Genomic DNA, 20964 nt, shown 5'->3' on the forward strand with positions numbered 1-20964 from the left:
TATATTAATTAAAACATTAACAAAGTGCTTTTTGAATAGTGTGTTGAAGGTTCCTACACATTGGTGTGATGACTGTATGTACGTCTCCATTGCTAGTTTGCATACAGAACCAGTCAAATGTTTGGACATACCTATTCATTCAGTGGTTTTTCTTCATTTGCACTACATTTGTACATTGTAGAACAACACTGAAGACATCAAAACAAAACAAAATATGTTTCATATTTCAGATTCCTATAGAAACAGGGTGGTGGTGTCTGGCACAACTTCACCTACTTCCAAGTTGCATGGAGAAGGAAAAAAAAGTCTGAAGAAAGTCAAAGCTCCAGCAACACTTCTAGTAAAGGAGACTTTTACTAACAGACCAACATGTTTCAGCTTTTGGCCCTTGATGACCCTGTTGAGGGCCACAAGCTGAAATGCGTTGGTCTGTTAAACGTATTGGTCAGTTACTGGAGCTTTGACTTTCTTCATATTTCTGATTCCTAGCACCAGTCTGAAGAAGAGCATGTAGCTTGAAACATCACTGGTGGATATCTGAAAATCAATAAACTGCATCTAAAGGAGGTGCAATGTGCGAACCTTCACCTTCCTTTCTTTGTTAGGTTCCTCAAATTATCCGCCCTTTGCCTCGATGAAAGCTGTGCACACTCAATATCTTAACCAACTTTATGAGGGATACATTTGGAATGATTTTTAATGAACAGGTGTGCCCCATCTAAAGTTAATTGGTGGAATTTCTTGCCTTCTTGATGGATTTGAGGACATCAGTTATGTTATGCTGATGATTCTATATGTTATTTTATAGTTTGGATGTATTTAGTGTTCTACAATGTAGAAAATAGTACAAATAAAGAAAAACTTAAATGAAAAGGTGTGACTTCTGATTGGTACTGCACATGTTGGCAGACAGTTATGGACAAACAAGTGATGTGTTGTGCCCAGAAACACAGACAACTATTTTTGTGATTCGATATGTTATAGGAGGAAATAAAACATCAATTTCATATGCAGTGAAGGCTAGAATGAACCAAATATCAACTAGTATAAACTGATATAAAGTCATATAATTTATTAGAAGGAAAATGAAGGCTGAGATACAAAACAGATGCTGAGATTTAGTTCAGGACTGACGTTAAAGTTTTGTCTAACTTTGGTTCTGTCAACTTAAAAAAAATGAAAATAAAAACCTCCCAACCTTTTTCACATCCACATTTTTATTTTTTATTTTTTTTTATATATCCTGGTTGCACACACAGAAAATGATCTTTGATGTCAATGAACAGTGAGCATTTGATTTCAGAAAAATCCAAACGTTGCATCAGAGTTCTTTGAGATTGCACAGTGGCGGCTCATCTGAAGCTTTCAGTCAACCTAACACTTTCTCTTTGCACTATGATTTTGTTATTGCCTTTTTCAGTGGACATGCTGAATAAATCTACTTATTTTCTTCATACACAAAGTTATAGTATTCAAAATATAAAACGCCACATTCCAATGAATTTCACAAGTTTTAATTAAGTATAACTGCCCCATTTCCAGAAATGGGCTTAAAATGTACTGTAAGTCCACAAAAAAAATAAAATAATTGGAGGGAAGTAAAGGAGATGGGCAACAGAACAGACAATACAAAGCGTTAATATGAGAGTATCATTACACTGAACTGAAGCTGTCCATTATAAATTACAACAATCTGATTATGACAATCATTCATTCCTCCATTAAATGAAAAACAAAAAACAAAACAAAAGAAAACTGGTGAAATTTAAAAGCCACACAGATCTCCGGATTACATTTTTCACTTGTTTTTCCATCTTCAAAATGCTGGAAAAACAAGGATATGATATGTCCACCTGAGTTTGGGTGAGATTACCCATCACCCACCCCTTAGCTACTCACTGCACTCTCTCAGTAACAATGGGTCAAAACAGCACTGACTGTCTATGACACTGGGCTGGGTTTACCAATCTGTAACCACTACAACCACTTTGAACAGGGTTGAAGGGTTCATATATAGAAGACCAGTTCTTGACTGGATATACATTTGATTGAAGTTAGGTTTGATTCAACCTGATGTGTCTTGTGGTGTTATGATTTAATTTAGTCAAATCTGTCAGAAAAAGAGAAGAAACTTTCATTTCTTGCCCAAAATAATTGAAAATGTCCATACATTAACCCAAAGAAGCTTGTTTATTTGCTTCATTTACTGCTGGCTCTACTTTTTCTGTTTTTTTCCATATGATCTATGCCCCATCTGCTTCTAATGGAACAAAGCTCAAGTTAGAGATCTTTTTGGGCAATGACCAATTTATTCAAATTCAGTAGAGAGTCCAGAGAGTCAAAAGGTTTTAATTAAAATTCTCTGTCAGCGTTCATTCTAGGTTTTTCTGAGAGTATCTCCACAACTAGGTTGAATTCATTTTGGTGGAATCCTTCTGTGAACATCATCTATTCTACAGTAAGTGATCAGCTCAAAGACAACCATAACAAGCTTTTAAGAGTTGTGAACATTTGCACATTGTTGTAGGTGTTTGGTGTCGTCATAGACACGCACACACACATACACACACACACACACACACACACACACACACAACACATAAAACAAAGTACAAAACATGAAATTTTGGGAAACCCAACCCAACCTGCCTTTCTGCAGGAGAATGTCAATGACTGAGACAGCCGTAATACCATGTTAGCTTGTTGCTATGCTCAGTGACACGCACACATACATACTGTACAATGATGCAGTTCCAATGCATTCTCAAATTGTATGTACAAGGCGATTCCTTTTTACAGAGGAGAGAGAGACAGAAGTCAAAGACAGGCTCGGTGGGAGATGAGGCACAATGTTCAACAGTTTTGTGTTTTTTTTTTTTTCTTTTCTTTTCTTTTCATATTCACTTGCACAAAAGCAAGTTGTAAAATGTAAAGTAAAATGTTTGAATATAATTTTCATGACAATTATAATACATCCATTGCTCTATTTCACCCAAGATGTGGATAAACCAGAACAGGAGTAGGGAACACGGTGCTGGACAGCCGTTGTTCTTAAATGTTTTAAACCTGGAAACCCAATGAGAAAATAGCTTTTATTTATTGGACTTTAATCCTGAAACCCCGTTCTAGCTTTCAGGGTCCCACGTTTAACAAACCAAGCAGTGGAATATCCATCTCCAGGTTTCAGAAACCACATTACATCACTTCGGAGTCGGGCTATAAGAAAGCTGCAACCAAAGAGATATTTTTACTAGTGTAAACAAGAAAAAAAAAATCTAGCATCATGCCAAAGCTAGACTCCAAATCAGATTCTGTCCACTCTACAAAAACATCTCTACCAGAGCTCTCTTTCCAGTCCAAAATGTGGAGAAGGATGATTGTTTTTCCCTGCCTGTGTTGTGTTCAATGCTGTTCTGTGGGGTCAAATGTGAACGCCCTGCAGCTAGGGTTTAAGCAGAGCTGAAAGCAGGGCCGTCTGCTGATACCAAACACATCTGTCTACTTGCAGCTTTAGCATGGCACATGGAAAAAAAAAAGTTTCAATACTGAGTGGTCTGGAATAAAATTTAATAAAAAGAAAAAAGAAAAAAAAAACTTCCAGTGATTGTTAATGAGTCAGCTGTGAGCAGATGCTTCCTCCTGAGTTTTCAATCGAATCAGAATCAAGGAGGAAATAATTAAAGATACTCCGAGTCAGTTTCTGTCTGTTGCCAAGCCGTTAGATCATGAAAATAAAGAAGACAGCAGAATAAGAGCACACAACTATTTACAGCATTTTCTGCATCGACATAAACTCCATAAGCATCAGGGCCCGTATAAGGAAAAAAAAAAGAAGAAAAACAGAAAGTACTAACAGCTTGAATGTTCTGAGAGATAATTAGAACTTGGCCTTCTTGTGGTAAAACTGTCTGGTAAGAAACAAAAGAACATCTGAATTATTTAACAATCCAGTTAACCTTTTGACTTAAAAAGGTACCATGAATGATGTTTATCATCAATGAAATGTAACAGATTTGTCCTCTTGATTAAGAATTTATCAGAAACATTGAGCTTGACACCCTTCCCCTTCCTATTAATGAGATCTAAAAAAAAAGTAAAAGTCAGTAAAATACGAAACTGCTCTCGTGACAAAACATCGTACCCGTTTTATGAAACTCTGTATCTTTTGCAAACCCATCTGCAAGCAGCCAAACTCATTTCATGCTTTTAAAATTTGAACAAAGACAAATCTGTCTCTGCTTCACAAACACTCGAAACATTATGTCATCATGTATACAGGCCCTGACTTCACCCCTGAAGCCTTCACATGCTTTCATACACATCATATACTCAGCAATAATGAGAAAAATACAAAACAAATGGCATTTTATCAACGGAAAATAAAATGCAACTGTGTATTACACTTAATACACCATTTATTGAATGACTTGTTATGAAAAAAAAAAAATTGAAATTCATATATTGGGAGGGAGAGATGCAAACTGCAGTCACATGCTACGATGCAGGAATGACTGATGGTCTTCCCCATTTCCAAAAATGGGTTCAAATGTGCTGAATTAACAAAGAAATAATGGTAATTCTTTAAATGACAGCTCTCTGACAACTATAACCACTGTACAATTAGACGCTACTTGTTAGTATTGTTAATGCGTCTCCAGTTGTAACCAAATCCAGATCAAAGATGGCTGACTGCTTTTAGAACATTTACACGAGTCAGCTGTTTCTGTCTTGTGTAATTACGGAAATCCAAGAGCTGAATTTAGAGACTTTACCACAGCAATGACTCCGATGTGCAGGTTAGAAAACAAAACGATGCAACGGGAAAGACGAGGACGTGCAACTCTCCACAGGACACGTTCGGACGAGAGAGATTACAGTGATAATGTCAGCAGATACAACGGGGAAAAAAATCATCCTGAAACGTCTTTGGCTATAGCATTTGGCAATTCGACAACAAATAAAACGCAGACATCACTGAGGGATGGGTCGGAGGTGAAAAGCGCAGAGGAAAGGGGGAGAAGAGTGCAACACGGAAGGCATGACTGCATACGACCTCTTCTCTGTCCTAACATATGGATAAAACACATATTCACACACGCGCGCATACACACACACACACACACACACACCGCTATCTCTCCGAATTTGATCCATCTCTTGAAGATAGGGCACGATAAACCAATCAAGTAAAAGGGTGTGTATTAGTGCAAATGTAAACATTGATTTAAAAAAAAAAAAACAACATGAAAATGGTGTGAATGACTAAAACAGGGCAGAGAAAAAAATTGAAGAAAAACTGTGTGCCCCTGACAACATGCAGGACCGTACTAGCCACTAAACAAAAACAGGTCGCCAGTTTGTGCTTTTTAATAAGTTTCCTCTCATTCAGATGCGTCTGTCATAGTTCATGCAAATCCTCTGCGTCTGCGTGCATGCCTGCATGTCTCCGTGTTCGTGTTCGCTTAAAAAAAGGCCTAAATAGATGGAGCCGGTTGACATGTATTAGAAATACATGAGAAAACACACTGTAGTTAGAGAGCAGATTGAAATGCGGTGTGCTTGAAGTTACAGTCTGTTGAAATGTCAATTAAAAAAAAATAAAAATCAGCAGCCAAACGCATGCAGATGCTTGTTTATGTGAATGTATATGTGTTGTGTGTGTGTGTGTGTGTGTGTAAGCAAGAAGCCAGACATGCCAATGTCTGTTAATAGAGTGTGTGTGTGTGTGTGTGTGTGTGTGTGTGTGTGTGTTAGTGGGCGCCGCTGGAGACAGTTGGAAGAAGGGTGTGTGTGTGTGTGTGAAGGTGGATGAGGGAGGTGATGTTGGATGTTTGGATCGTGCTGCTTTTAAGAGGCTTCACATCTGGTTGGACTGGCCCGGCCAGTGAGCAGGAGTGGGGGAGCGGGTTGGGAGAGGGGGTTACATCCTGGGCCACGTCTGTCTCCAAACCCCTGAGTGTGTTTGGTTCTTCGTAAGTCCGAACAAAAATCTGGATTCTGGTGTTTTGTTTTGTTTTTTTCTGGTTTTGGTTACCTCTGCAGCTTCCAATGTGTTTGGCTCCGGCGGCTCTCCTCGTTGGGCTGGTTTTGGTTCTTGCAGTTTTGGATGTGTCCCGGGTTTTTTTCTTGTTTTTTTTTTTTGACTGAGCCAGTTCAGTCTAATTCTGAATGTGTGGCAGGAAGACAGGCGGTACTAGCTGGGCTGGAAGTGCTGTCGGTGGATGTGTGTTCGGCGGGTTCGAGCCAGCCCTTGTCTCAAAGACTTTGGCCGCAGCAGTTTTCGGTGACGGCTGTATTAACTTTTTGAGATTTTCCTGCTTATGCGTTTCATCACCACGACGTTGTGAAGGGTGTTGTCACATACAGTCTGCCATTACATCTTAATGGTGGAAAATGACATCCAAACTAGTCTGGCCAAACTCTTCATCTGTGGTCCTGGGCGGATGCTGTCGCTGAATGGAAACAGGAAACGGTTCAGCTCGACTAGAATGCACATTTCTTTCACTGGGTCAAGTTTGCAGAACTGCTGCGATAGTCAAAGTTGGGTTGCTGGCAGACCCGGTATGTCTGGTCTGGTTAGAAGAGTAATTCATGGAACCCACCAGGGAAAAAAGTTGAATAATGCAAAGTCGAATTTGGTTGTTCTGAATGATCCTGGGTGTCTGTTGTGTAGCATCTGAGCTGGGCTAGAATGACTTTGTTGCTCTGGGTTAGGTCTGCTTGGTTAAGAATCTGGCTCTGGGTTAGAAGTTCAGTCAGTAGAGGTACTAGATTCGGAACAGACCAGAATGGGATGTGGTTCTGGTTACTTGTTCAGTGGGAACTGCTACTGGACTCAGGTCGGACTTGACTGGTGGTCCGTGGAGCACCGTAGAGGGTCACTGATGCTATGTGGTTATTCTGCATCACCTGAGGGGGGAAAAAAAGAAAAAAGAAAAAAGAAATGTGAAAAAATAAGATGTGGTACGATGAATGAGTCACATATGAAAATATTCCAAACAAGCAGAACTCCTTTTCAAACTAAATCTGTGGTTTTAATCAAGTGACTGATTACATCCAAATTAAAATTGTGTACAACCAGTGTGCTGTATTTCATTTGTTACTTCACACATATTGTGTCAGTTAAATCTACAAAGACAGAAAAAGCGTTCTGACCTCAAAGATCATCCTCTGCAGTCCAAAGCAGAAGGTAGAGCCAAAGGGGTTGGTGTTATTGGCTGACGAAGACCTGTCAAATACACACATCTGGTTGTCACTGGATCTAATGTTGCTTTTGTAAACCAGCAGCAACACTGAAATATGCTCTCCAATGTTCTTACGGGAAAGTAATGTTGTGTATTTCTTTACCTGTGGAGCACGACAGGTTTTTCCATTGGGTGACCCAGCAGTTCCTGAATCTGATCCCACTGACAACCAAACAAAAACAGACAATTTAAGACACAACTTTAGTGGCAGTAGGGTAATAAAGGCTCGTTTATCCACTGCCAACACTGAATTTAATACAATACAAACAGTTAATTGACATCTTGTTTTGTGTTTTCACTAAATACAGCCATTATTTCCATAAAAGACGCAAAATTGGGACATAAAAGTGACATCATGAAACGTCATTCTCCTTCCTCTGTCATAATATCAGAGGATGACTGTAGCTAGAGTATTAAAAAAAAGAAGTCATATCAAAATTCAAGAGGTGTCAAATTCACAAGTCAAGGGTAAGTTAGTGAACAGGGTCCAAAGTTAATCTTTTTCGTCCAGCAGACAATTAGTGAATGTTGCCAGCGTCTCAAAACATCACCATTGCTTTTTTGGCTGATGAGTGAAGCATATTTTACCAGCTGGTGCTAATTTTGTACCCTGACAACATCTTGGCCTTGAATTATACAACAATTAGTTGCTGCTTATAAAATGTGGTAAAATGGTTTTGTTTAGGGCTTTGCCTGCTTGCACAACTGAGCTGGAAACAAAAGCATTTTCACAGGAGGCTGAGGAGACTCTGCAGGGGTGTTTCTCGTTGACGGACTGGGAAGTGCTCTGCAGTCCCAGAGGAGAAAATATTGACAGCTTGACATACCGCGTTACATCATATATCAAACTCTGTGGGGACGCTGTGGTCCACGGTAAGACTATGCTCTGTCTCCTCAACAACAAACCGGGGGTGTCGAAGGACATTAAGGCTAAACTGGAAGAAGACAGCTTTCAGGAGCGGTGACAGGAAGGAGTTGAGAGTGGTACAGAGTGAGCTTAAAAATCAAGCTTGCAGAGGGAAGTAACTGCTACAGGAAACACCAGGGAAGTGGGTAATTAGATAAGGGCCAGGTTAGACACCTCGGCGCTTCTCCCACCTGTCTGCAACAACACCCCTGCCCGCCTTGTTTGCCTTCTTCAGTGCTTTTAACACAATCAGACCATCATTATCGGGGGAATAAGCTAATTGACATGCAGGTGGATGCACCACTTGTGACCTGTGATCTACTTCACAGGTTGTCCACAGTATGTAACGCTGCAGAACTGCTCCCCGGACACATTAGTCAGCAGCCCTGGAGCGCCAAAGGGGATTGTCTTATATCCCTTCCTCTTCACTCTCTATACCTCTGACTTCAGGGGTAGAACAAAGTTGTGTCATCTGCAGGAATTTCCAGATGACTCAGCTTTTGTGGGCTGTGACAGTTGAGGACAAGAGGAGGAATATAGGGAGGGTGGTGGTGTTTGAAAAGGCCCAGAGTTGACCGTTGGGTACCACTCTGTATGGTGAGCGTCATCTCCTGTGTGGCAGTGTGCTGGGTGTGTGAAGGCAGCCGATGCCAACAGACTTAACAAGCTCATTAAGAAGGACAGTAACATTTCGCCATGTTACATTTTACAGGCTTAAACTGAATATGTGGAAAAAGTAATTTGCTTATTTATCTAGTTTGAGTGAAATATATAACAGCTTCAAAGGGCTCATCTCATCTCTTTTTGTATATATTATTTATTATGTATATGTGTTTATTTGTGTATATGTATGAACTACTGGATACATGAATTTCGCCAATGGGGATGAATAAATTATATTTATCTTCACCCCATCTATTCTGCTCATCATTCTATCGTTTCAATATTAATACATATTATCACTGACAGCTACCTTGTTGTATTTTTGTGCTGTCACATCCACGTCTATAGCTGCACTGTGCAAATATTTTATTGTATTATTTTTATTTGATCTTTTTCTTCATTTAGTGTATTTTCATTTATTGTACATTCTATTTAGATTTGACTACCAAATATCTTTCTCTACCATGTGTTTCTGTTCTATTGAGCATGTTAATGGCACAGGAGAGACCAGGTTTTGGAAGTAGTGATAGCCATTATGGGATATGACTGTCTGCTAAGCCTTAATTTATATATTCCCTCAAAAACAAAACCAACCAAGCAGCACTATAAAACAGAGAAAACCATGTGGAAAGTCGTCTGTGTAATCCCCAACAAGGAGGCAGAGTCCTGTGTTAGAAAGCTGAACTCACTGATAAAGAGCGGGCCAAGAGACCGTGTCAGATCATTACAGCCCTGCCACAGCACCACCTTGTGAATTTACAACAGAGCGCTGAACTGTGTGAAAAGATGTATAAATCCTGTCTATAACTGACCTTGCTGTAGGTGGTTAATATGCCGTCCTCTGTCTGGGAATCAGCTCCATCTGACAGCGCAGAGACAAAAATAGAGAAACAGCTATTAGATGAAAGGAGAATACTAATTTAAAAAAAACAACATTGTATTTAAGGTGGCATGCAAGCATAATTCTCCTTGAAATTAAATTTGTGACTTGAAAAGCATGTCACCTTTTTTGATGACTAGTGGAATCTTAAAGTCGCATCGATGATATCTGCGATGAGGGAAAAGAACATAATCCAAAGCACAGAAAATTAAACAACAGAACAACAAACAACAGAAAACTTGGTCTATTTTCATAAATAATTACATGTATATGATTCAGTATAATCAACTGTAATGGAAAACATTGGGTAAAAGAATCCTAAAGACAAAATGCACAGACAGCAAGGTATTTACATATTGAAGTTGTAATGTCCAGGGAAGTTGGTATGGAGGACAAACTTCTTAACCAGGTGAGTTGTCGAGTCAAACAGGATATCCTGAAAAAAAAAGAAAACACAACTGCAGTGTTATCTAGTGCAAACAGTGGGTGAGTTACTGCAGATAAAGGGAGGGTGACACCGCCACAGCTATTGATATGAGGGAAGTGTGCAGTGTCACCAGCTGAGCACTAAGCTTCTTGTTCAGAGGATCTAAACAGTGGCTGCTGAGGAACACATGAGTACATCTTTAATTTTCCCAGCCCAGATTATCTAAAACAGGTCTGGGAATTAAGACATTGACCCAAAAAAAGGTCACTGGCTAAAAATATTTTCAAAATCAAGATCTGGCTGACAGACAGACACAAACTAAAGACCCATATCTGACAAAGATAACAACGTGATATACATATAAGAACCTGGCATCTTGTTACAGCTTACAGCACGCTTCATCGTAACTGTGTTTTCTTTCATTTCTCACCAGCTATGACTTTAACTCTCTGCATCAGTGGTGCTCAAGTAAGGTTACATCCACTCTGATATGTTTTCACTTTACAATGATCTCTGTCTGCACAAGTGTTTTAGCACCGTTTCAGAATTCACCTCCGCCCTTACTAATGCACCTGAAAATGCATATCATGTACTCTGGACATGCTGGTGTAAACACTGTTTATTAACAAGCTGGAAAATCTGTCAATCAGCTTGCATTGATCTATAAATGAATGTGGGTCTGAGTCTTACAGCTGTTTATACTGTATGAAAAGCTTCTCCTTCAGTTCATCTTGAAGGCAGTAGGACTGATATGCTCTGAGAAGTGTCACACCAGAGCACAGTGTTATTACTCACAGTTGCTCACTGTGTTTACCTTTATTAAACCACCTGATGTCACCAGGCTGCTACAGTATACCCACACACACCCCTCTCTGCACACATCAGACTGGTTGGCTAGAACATTATTCTTTTTTATAAAGGAGGCATCAGGCAAGCAGGCCTCATTACAGCCTCTTTCCCAACTTGTATTTTTGAAGTGCAAATGCTGTTGTGTGACAATTACTAAACTATGTCAAATCAATTTCTCTCTTTTTTATTAATTTCTATTGTCATTATAGTAAATAGCTGATGGAAAAAAACAGGTCAGCAGTCTCTGTTTTAAGGGTTTGAGAAGACCGGAGTAGTGTGGATACAGTTAGCATGGACAGGCCCTGCGTCATTACTTCCTCTCACCTAGACTTCTAAAATCTCGCATCGCAATCTATTCATACGGTCATGTTAAAAAACGCTGACGCACAAGTATACAAACGTATATACGCACACACACAGGCATTGGCCGAGCTTACGTACCACTCCGAGGGTGAAGTAGTTGAAGAAGTAGTCGTTACATTTTGAAGGAACCTGCTTGTGTGGTGATGGAGAGTGGATCTTCATCTAAAAGAAACCACAACACACAATGACAATACATGTTTACCCCACAATTAATACAGAATGTTGCATGTTTTATGTTTGACACTGTTTTGAGCTGGCACAGTATAGGATATAGTAAAGGCAATACATGTAATTCAAACAAGAAGAAAGCCATAAATGGAAAAAGAGTTCTCCTACCTTGTCCTCAGACTTGTAGAAGACTTTATGTGGCGAGCCCAGAGCACCCAGTACATCCTGACAGGAATCTCCAAAGTAGATGCTCCTCTCCAGGGATCTCACTTTAGCGTCAGTCATCACACCGGGACCACAACCTAAGAAAATGATGAGAAAATGACAAACAGCAGTTTAGAGAATGACAGTGAGCAGCTACCATAGATACAAGTGGTCTTAGCTGCCGGGTGTCAGCAGCTAAGTCTGTGTTTGTTCTCATTAGAGTTCCACAATTTAGAAAAGTTAAATATTTTGATATTAGCTTGTGGTGCAGATGGGGAAATGTTTTCCCCAATTTAACAATGTTTAATTTGGATTTCCTGTTTAGCTTTAACTGTCCAGTAGAATTATACATTCTGGTATGAGTGTCATGGAAAGTCTGAAAGGCAGGAGAAAAAAAAACAAACAAAAAAAACAAAAAACACACCCAGTTAGATGAGGGAAAACTACTTTGGAGTCTTGTTATAAACATGGTAGTCCCTCACTCTTTTACAGACACACACAAGACACACACAGAGACATATATTACCAGCAGTGAGGAGGCGCAGTTTGAGCCCCAGAGGCCCTGCACGATCTCTGAGGACATCCACGCACTCTGCGTAGATGTTGCCAAGGAAACAAGCCAGTGGCATCACCGGGGCTCTGAAGACAGAAGAGGGTGTGTGTGTCAGTTGTTTGAGGGTTTTCTTATGATGTGAGGTTAGGTTTAATATTTGTGTTTCTAATGGCTTTTTGTTGTTAATGTTGTCCTTGTTCTCCACACATTTATTCACTTTGTTACATGTGGAACTTGTTGAAATAATAACCTTATGTAATGTGGGATTTTTTTTGACCACATTGGAGCATTAATATCAAAATAGTTTTCACTGCAGACACAGAAACACCTTGAATTAATAGCCAGTAATCAATGAGCATCTGCTGCTGTAAACAGTTTGCTTTGAACTCTTTGTTCTTCTTATACAGTCTGTTATACCAACATGCTGCCACTTAGAAGAAATCATACTGTATGTTCTCATATGATTGTCCCACTTGTTTATTACATCTTACATCTTCTTTCATTAAAATAATAAAGTTGGAGCATTGTGCAGCCTGTTTGTTACCTTGTTTCTTGCAGGTTGTTGCCAGTGTAGATGTGCATCCTCTTGACCATGGCCCCATGTGGAATCTGCAGGGAGGCCAAACCCATGGCAAAGTTAGGCTGCCAAGGCAAAACAACTGGGAATAGTACAGGACTGATGGGTTTGCACGTGCACACACACACACACACACACACACATCGAGAACACAATGCAGAGAACACAACCAGACAGAGATTTATCTCAAGCACAGAGAAGTGTCTTTTAACCCACTGACTGACTTAATACTGACGTTTCAGTGGGAATTAACTGCTGATTGATGACACTGCATTTTAAGACAACTTGGATCTCTGTCAGGTAGGAACCTTTAATCTGGAGAGGGCCGATACCTAATCAAAATTCGTTGTGAGTCAGCAGTTGGAACTTCACTTTTGTGCTGATTTTTGTTTGTTAATTTCCAAGTTGCTGTCACCATTTTAAATGTAGAGGAAGACATTTAGTCAACTAGACAAGCAGGACAGATGCAGAAAGGCTGCAGATGCATTTTTACTATGGTGTGTTAACATTTCCAGCATTAGTTGAATTAAATGTTTTAGCTGAAAATATTCTTCAAAAGAAAATCAGTAACCACCATGAGCATAGTAATCCGGTTTTAACTACACTTCATTGGCTCCCAGTATCTTTCAGATTTGATTTAAGTTTATTTAACTTGTTTTTAAAGCTCTTAATGATTTTTGGGGACCAGCTTACATCGCTCTGACTCTGTCATTTCACAATCCATCACAAACTCTCAGATCACCTACTGTTGCGTTATCTATCTATCTATCTATCTATCTATCTATCTATCTATTATAATTATTTATTTTTAGAAATGAGTCATCATACATACTCACATTTCACAAGATGTTACCTTTTGTCACTATGTGGTGTTGCACAGATTTATTGACATTAACAACAAAGCGTGGGAAAGGCAAAAGTGTCTGAATATAACTCAAAGTAAACCCTCAAGTGGTTTTATTTAATTAGAGTACACTGCATCACTTTTACGAAAACATTTGACTCACAGAATCCTCGACTCACCAATCTGTCATTGTTACACTCGTGATAAACAGGAAACTACAGCTGAGTGTTGAACTTTGGGAAACGATAAATCAGCAGAAGCCATCATGTTTGCGCACGCACACGACTAGAAGCTACGAGCTGCTGCTTCAGTGACCCAAAGGAAAGCGTTCAACCAAAACGACATGCAGCTCGGAGGGGACGGTTTTGGTAAACACACAATGCAGTTATGATCATATCACAGATATAATGGAGCAGTATGTTGAAGCCGAGCCAAATGGATAAAGCAAGAAGACGTGATGAGCTGTGTAAAACCCTTTGGACGGGATTTGACATCGACTCAGGTGAACTAAACACGTGAGAGGGAGCGGTAACAACATCACTGCATATGATGTGTGATTTTCACAGTAGCAAACTGAGCAGACGGCAGAGCAGCTGGTTTGTGACATGCATCACCCCGGACACCACAGCTGTACAGTGCAGACAGTCCAACATCAACAAGAGGGTCTGACCAATCGTACAAACAGCAACCCAAACACAAAGCTATAAAGGAACAAAGTATCAACATGCAGTTTGCAGACTTCATCAAAATTTGACCATATTGTGAACACATGTTGCCGGAGATAACACAAGTCTAAAGTCTGTTTTTTCTTCTGCCTATGTAACACATTTGTGTATTTGAGATCCCTGAAAATCTGCCACCTTTTGTTTTTTTCATTTGTGCATGCAGTTGCTGGCCTCCTATTAGATTCATGAAAACTCCTTGTCCAAAATAAGCTGACAAATCACATCACTGATTCATCACTTATAAGGCAAACCTGAGGCTTGACCTCAGAAGGGTAATTACCTAAATCACAAGGCTGCCCTAAATCCCTACGGAGGTAAAGAATCGACCGCTCAGCACTTCTCGAGGGGGTCTGACGAGCAGATTGATCGAAACATTCTCACCTCGTACTTCGGGGCTTCGTTCCATGAGTCCAGTTGGAAGGAGAAGGACAGTCCTCGAAAGTTGAGATGGAACAACTGCTCTGCTGCATTGTACACTGGACGGAGAGAGGGGAGGAGGAAGAAACTTAAATAAAATAAAGTAATATCGAAGGCATGCGAATACATGTAAAACACCAAGTTTTACACTCTGGGAGGAGTAAAAGTGTGTGTGTGTGTGTGTGTGTACCTCCAGGGTGCGTAGCTCCAAATGACTGGTCTATTTGCTCTATTGTGGGGGCAATGGCCTGAGAGTTGAAATGGACTCCACTGAAATGCAACACACACACACACACACACACACACACACACACACACACACACACACACACACACACACACACACACAGTGTTAAACCTTTTAACATTCATACAGGTTGCACAGCATTACTTGAGAAGACACGGCCAGCGATGTGAAATGGAATTTCCGGTGAAAAACAATCTCACACACACACAGTGTAAACATTAATACACATTAATGTAGACAGACTCCATTATTAGTTGTACAGTAATACCTGCATGCCCATCTGTGAGGAGATATGGCTTGGAGTTGAAAGTGGTCTCTGTGTCAGCAGCATATAAATGCACAGCGTACACAGCAGATACAATAAGCCATATGTGACTTTTATCCTGGTTTAATCACGCTTGATTACCTCTTAGCTTCATTTTGGACAAATATTCCTACTCACCAGTATTTCAACTTGACTTTGCTCAGGTCATACACTTCAATCACCTGGAATGGAACAACAGACACATGAAAGGAGTTAGAGTCTAAGAGGTGCAAGACAAATGGTTAGCTGAATGTGATTATACAAGAAGGTCAAGGGAGGCAAATTATCTAGAAATGAGGGGAAATTTTGCAACTGTTTTGAGCTGCTCTCTTTTGCAGATATCCAGTGTAGAACTCCAAACAAAAATTATTTAGTATTATATACTTGTCACATCCAGATTTGGCCTTGTATTGAGAGATGATGTCTTTAGAGACTGGTTTAGCTGGACGGCAGCACAAACATAATGAAACTGTTCTCACAGCCTGAGACTCAGCGTGCACACATCGCTGGTTCTGTTTCGCCATAAAGTCAACATGTTTCACCTTGAGTCTCTGATTTGTGGCATCAAACAGCAGTTTAATCCCATCCTGAGTCAAGTTCAGTATGAGGTCATGGCTGAGTGGTGTCTGGAGGAAAGATAAACAAATTAATTAATACAGAGGCGTGTGAATGTGCCCTCATATACAGATATGCAGATAAGCAAATAATCACTCTGTGGTTTTTGAACTTGACTTAAATGCATCACGCAGCAGAAGAAGTTAGATTGTATAATGGACAAAAAGCTGCTGCTGCTTACACTTAACACTGCCTGTCATTAGTCTTAAAATAGCATCTCAAAAACAGCTTCTATAATTGAGTTTATAGCCATTACACCTGGGTAAAAAATTTAACTATAGACAGGCCAGTACTTAATTGTTGAAGCCAATATTTAAAGGCTTTAAAAAAACATCAGATCAGGCTATAATGGCCCAAATCTATTTTTATATACACACATGACATAAACAACTTTTTTTATTAAGATAACTTAATCTTTTAAAAGCCCTGAAAACCTTTTTCTCAATGTGCTTTTAGCTTTGAGCACAAGAGTCCAGCGTGAACACTTCCTGAGTCTTGGTTATTTCACATGAGAGATGTTTTTTTTCTTATTTTTGTATTTTTGTCAGCGCTCTTCTCACTGATTTGAAGCGGGCCAGAAAAAGGTGATGTCATGCCACACTCCACAAATCAATATTCAGTAACATTTAAATCAGAATCTGATGACAGTGACGGTGAGGTTCTTTGTTTATGTTGCAAGGTCACTAACAATCAAATCTGATCAAACCGCAATTGGCATTTCTGTACTGACATATCTTGTCATTAATATAATGTAACTAAGAGCTTAATACAAATTGGCAGGTAGTAAAACAGCTGGAATTACTGCCACCAAACCAGAAAACAGTACACATGAAACTTGTACTGCTGCCAAAAAGGTGACTCTTCTCTTACACAAGCTGATTAACATTGTGTGTGTGTGTCAGAGAGAGAGAGAGAGAGAGAGAGAGAGAGAGAGAGAGAGAGAGAGAGAGAGAGAGAGAGAGAGAGAGAGAGAGAGAGAGTGTGACAAAGACAGAAAAAGACAGACATTTGGCCATCTTACCTGTTCACTGTATAGCACCTGGACATTTTTGATGATACGGCAGTGTTTTTGCAGAATAGAGATGGCCTGGGCCAATGGCATCCCTGAAAACACACAGAAATGTACCCCAACCACACACACACACACACACACATACACATCAGGAAACGCAATAGTATTTCTTACACATCCTTAGCCCTCAATGGTAAAAACAATAACATGATCATGCAATGTGTGCATATTTTTACATGAATAAATAGCTCTTGGTAATCTTTTTGAATGCCATATGTTCAAATAACTTCTTTATAATGTGGAAATGTTGTAATACCTACCTAAGGCGAATTCCCATTGTTCATTTCCTAGTGATCTCTCAGGCACCACCTCCAGATCCAGCATTGGCAAGTAGTGGGGGGCAGCTCACCTCACCTCAAGACACAATGGGACCCTCTGAGAGACCCTCTCTCTCTCCTTTTGCTCGTCTCTCCCTGATTACAGCACTGTCTCACAACAGCTTCAGTCGGCTACTTTAATTCATAACTCTACAGCGACACACTTATTTCTCCAAAGCCACCAAATTCATGAGTGTGAGCATGAAGCAGCCACTCGATCTATGCGTTACAGTAAAAAAAGTGTCCACTTGATCACATGTCATATATTGTTGACATTAAAACGGTACCAGAGTGGACTGATCAAATGTGTTGAACATATAAAATGATATTCACAGCGGCGCCGACAGCTGATTTTTTTTTAAAAGTTCCTCTGCCAAGACTGACAAGCTTGCACACAAACAAATTACGCAACCTGCCAGCAAACTTAAACCGCACAAGGCCAGCTGTCAGTCAACCTATTGCTTGTTTGTGTGGTCTAGAAATCGATACGGATAAAAAACAACAACAACAACAACAGCAGCAACCTGAATCCAGTCAATGCAAGTTTAGAATAAACAGACGGAGAGGACAAACTCCAACAGGATTTAATGTACAGCTTGTTTGGCTAGTGTTGTGTCCTATGTGTCTCTAAAAAGACCATCTAGTCCAGTGACTAACAGGTTAAAAAAATGACAGAGGCACGGAAATAATGTCTCCTAACTGCCGCAACTACTCAGACTATGAGCTGTCGGTATCTGTCGCTGTCGGGCGGTCACAAAACGCATCAAAGCTTTCACAACAACACTGTTTTTATTCGCGCTATGGGCTAACGTTAGCGCACGGGCTAGCTGCCCTTCACGTAATGGCAATGAAGTATAAATATAAATAACGTGTGCACAGAGAAAAATATGCTTAAATTAACGACAAGGAGAGTAAATATTGCGTTTGAGACTGGCACGACATTAACAAAGAAAGCCTGTTTTTCTTTCTTCCCTTCAAGCGGACGGTTGGAGCTAACGTTAGCTCTTGTGCCGCTTTTAGTGCGTTGGTTTAAAAAGTCCTAGCGTCCCTTGTTACTCATAAGCCCTTCAGTCGGCAAATGCCCACCGTGTCCCTTTCTCTGTGTCTTCAATGTCAGGAGCAGATAAAGAGCGACACAGTGTCCAAACAACGGCAACTTCAGGCATCAACAACAGCCAGCAGGATCAGCTGATAATTCAACTTCCCGTGTTCGACGCAGGTTTGTCAGTTAACGTGATGACGTCACAGTCAGCTGACACAGCGGGCTCAAGAAGTAAAATGTTCTTATTATCTCTAATACATACACTCACACAGGCAAATAACAACAGATCTATAAGAGCTCTCTTCCCAATAAATATTACTACATTACCATATGTGATTTCATATTGGAATCGATTTGGAGATGAGGTGATGTGGAAGAAGGCTTTTACCAAATCCATACTTAATCAATTGATACAGTTAAGGAAAACATTTCTTTTAAACTCATTCATAAAGTCTACCCAGCTATAAAAGATCTTTAAAAGAGATTCAAGAGAGACATTGATGTGAAATGTAGTTTTTGTTATGAATGTCCAGAAACTATTTTACATTTATTTTGGCATTGTCTATTTGTGAATATATTCTGGCAAAACCTTTGTTTCTTTTATTGTTGAAAATACTCATGAAAGTTTTATTTTAATTTTGAAGAATGTATTGTTTGGTCTCACTGAAAATAACACACAGAAGAATTCTCATTTGTACATGATGAATCTTATTATTATAATGACCAAAGTCCATATCCATAAATGTAAATGTATAAAAATACACTTGTTTTCAACAGTAATTTAGTAATAACATTTTATTCAATCAATCATTATGGTCAACTCTATACTGTTATGTTGAGTTTATGCAACACCAAAGGATTTCTCATTTGTTTTTGATGTTTTCCCCTCAGGTTATCACTTCACTTTTTAAAGGATTTAAGAGGAATGGCAATCATCCCTGTTAGATGCAACTGAAGCAAAGTTGTTTTTTATGGCAACTTAAGAATAAAAATAAGTCAGTCCATCAACTTTTTCCAATAATATATCATAATACACCCTCTGCCTTATCATATTCATCCACATTGGTTGGGAAAGAGTTTGGCTATTGCTTGTTTGTTTTATCCAACTAATCATCATTTGCAGAAAGTTAATAAAGACAAGTTGTAACGCTGGTACATTTATTTTGGTGTTACTCCAACGGTGGAGTAGATAGTCAGGATTTATTGCCGATCATATCTGCCCTCACTTTATATTACTCTGGAAAAATGTATTGTTTGGATGGATTCAGTGAATCCAAGATTTATATTCATTAATCCAGATTCTTAAGCAAAAAGTCCAACTTTTCAGAGCTGACCATTCACATCAAACAATGAACAACATGTCTTCAATATCTACAAACTAAAATACTATGATCTATGTAAGATTTACAAGATATTGTTTTGACCATTTATTTTTTATATTTTTCAATAGAATAGATCTTTACTGTCATTGCAAGTACACAATGTATTTTGTAATTATTATAACCTTTTAGTCCCTGTGGTGTGTTTGTGATATGTTGTAGACAAAGTACTGTAAACTGTATACTTGGATAGGAAGAAAGCTTGGTTTGTTGCCTATCACTGGGTAATATTTCCCCTTAAGTTTCATGTTCATGAAGCCTAAGTGAGATAAAACAAGAAACATTAGGAACATGATATGAGTCTGTAGATGTATTACAGGGGGAAAGTGGTGCTGGAGGTTTGTGATATTGAATTTCATGACATGCAGACATCAGTTTCATATTACATACTCCAAAGACAGAAAGAAATCCCTCTTAGGTGTTTTTTCTTTTTCTTTTTTGTTGCGATAAAACCTGTTGTCCTAATCATTTATTTCAAGGGATGCTGTAACATGTTGCTGGATAAATGTTAACAATTTAACTAATTTAAGTTTTGGTTATTTTTCTATTTCTTGCAAGAAAACATTCCTTAAAGATGATAAAATCTTAATTTATTCTCCTTTAACGTTAACTGCTTTTCACCACAAGGGAGCAGACAGGCTCAGTAAAACTGACAGACTTTCAGGATATCAAGTTGTCACCATCCATTTCTGCCTTTTTCATCATCTCTTGCAGCTGACACTTTTAAAGAAAAACGTATCCTCTTTTTCCAGCCTTTACAAAGAGTTCATATTTCATGCTCTACTCTTTCAGACAGTCTCTCCTTTTCTGAAGTGTTCCTCTTAGGAAACGGCTCCTTTTTAAAGCTATCCTCCTGCTCAAGACAGCTGAAGCTCTTCTCCTCACCAGCCAGGCGTACCCTATTGCTGTGACTCTCTTTCTCCATTTCTTTCAGGGGCTCCTTAAGCTGTCCCATCTTCTTTTGCCACTTCTCATCTATTCGCTGCAGCTCTGTGACCTCTTTCCGTCTCATTGTTTTCCTCCCTCGCAGCCTGAACACCTGGGGAGGTGAACTGTTTTTCTTTCTCTTTCATCGTGCCTTTTTTTGGTCCACTTATTCTGTTCATCCATGTTGTGAAGACTGTGTAGAGAAGAAAGGAGGTCTGTTCTTTCTTCCTCATCTCCTGT

General features: G+C 39.4%; 1 protein-coding gene across 1 annotated transcript; it reads right to left on the reverse strand.

Annotated features, from left to right (window-relative positions):
- Positions 1–1049: 1049 nt before the first annotated feature.
- On the reverse strand, positions 1050–17865 carry phaf1 (phagosome assembly factor 1). Its single transcript, XM_053319011.1, has 16 exons — positions 17320–17865; positions 17009–17091; positions 15915–15998; positions 15511–15554; positions 15012–15091; positions 14786–14880; positions 12803–12867; positions 12232–12344; positions 11670–11803; positions 11412–11495; positions 10048–10130; positions 9819–9862; positions 9627–9676; positions 7348–7406; positions 7156–7228; positions 1050–6909 (listed from the first exon to the last, which is right to left on the reverse strand). Exons 1-16 carry the CDS (start codon positions 17381–17383, stop codon positions 6814–6816), a joined length of 1251 nt encoding a protein of 416 aa, XP_053174986.1. The 5' UTR covers positions 17384–17865; the 3' UTR covers positions 1050–6813.
- Positions 17866–20964: the final 3099 nt, after the last annotated feature.

The sequence above is a fragment of the Scomber japonicus genome, chromosome 5 (genome assembly GCF_027409825.1).
Source record: "Scomber japonicus isolate fScoJap1 chromosome 5, fScoJap1.pri, whole genome shotgun sequence".
NCBI classification, from domain to species: domain Eukaryota; kingdom Metazoa; phylum Chordata; class Actinopteri; order Scombriformes; family Scombridae; genus Scomber; species Scomber japonicus.

Excerpts from the sequence above, each read along its gene's own strand:
- phaf1 (XM_053319011.1), bottom strand. The coding sequence starts at position 17,383 with ATGCTGGATCTGGAGGTGGTGCCTGAGAGATCACTAGGAAATGAACAA. Across the intron at positions 15,555-15,914 it reads CCACAAATCAGAGACTCAAG|GTGATTGAAGTGTATGACCT; the intron begins GTGAAACATGTT and ends GTTCCATTCCAG. Across the intron at positions 9,677-9,818 it reads TCCACTAGTCATCAAAAAAG|ATGGAGCTGATTCCCAGACA; the intron begins GTGACATGCTTT and ends CTGCGCTGTCAG.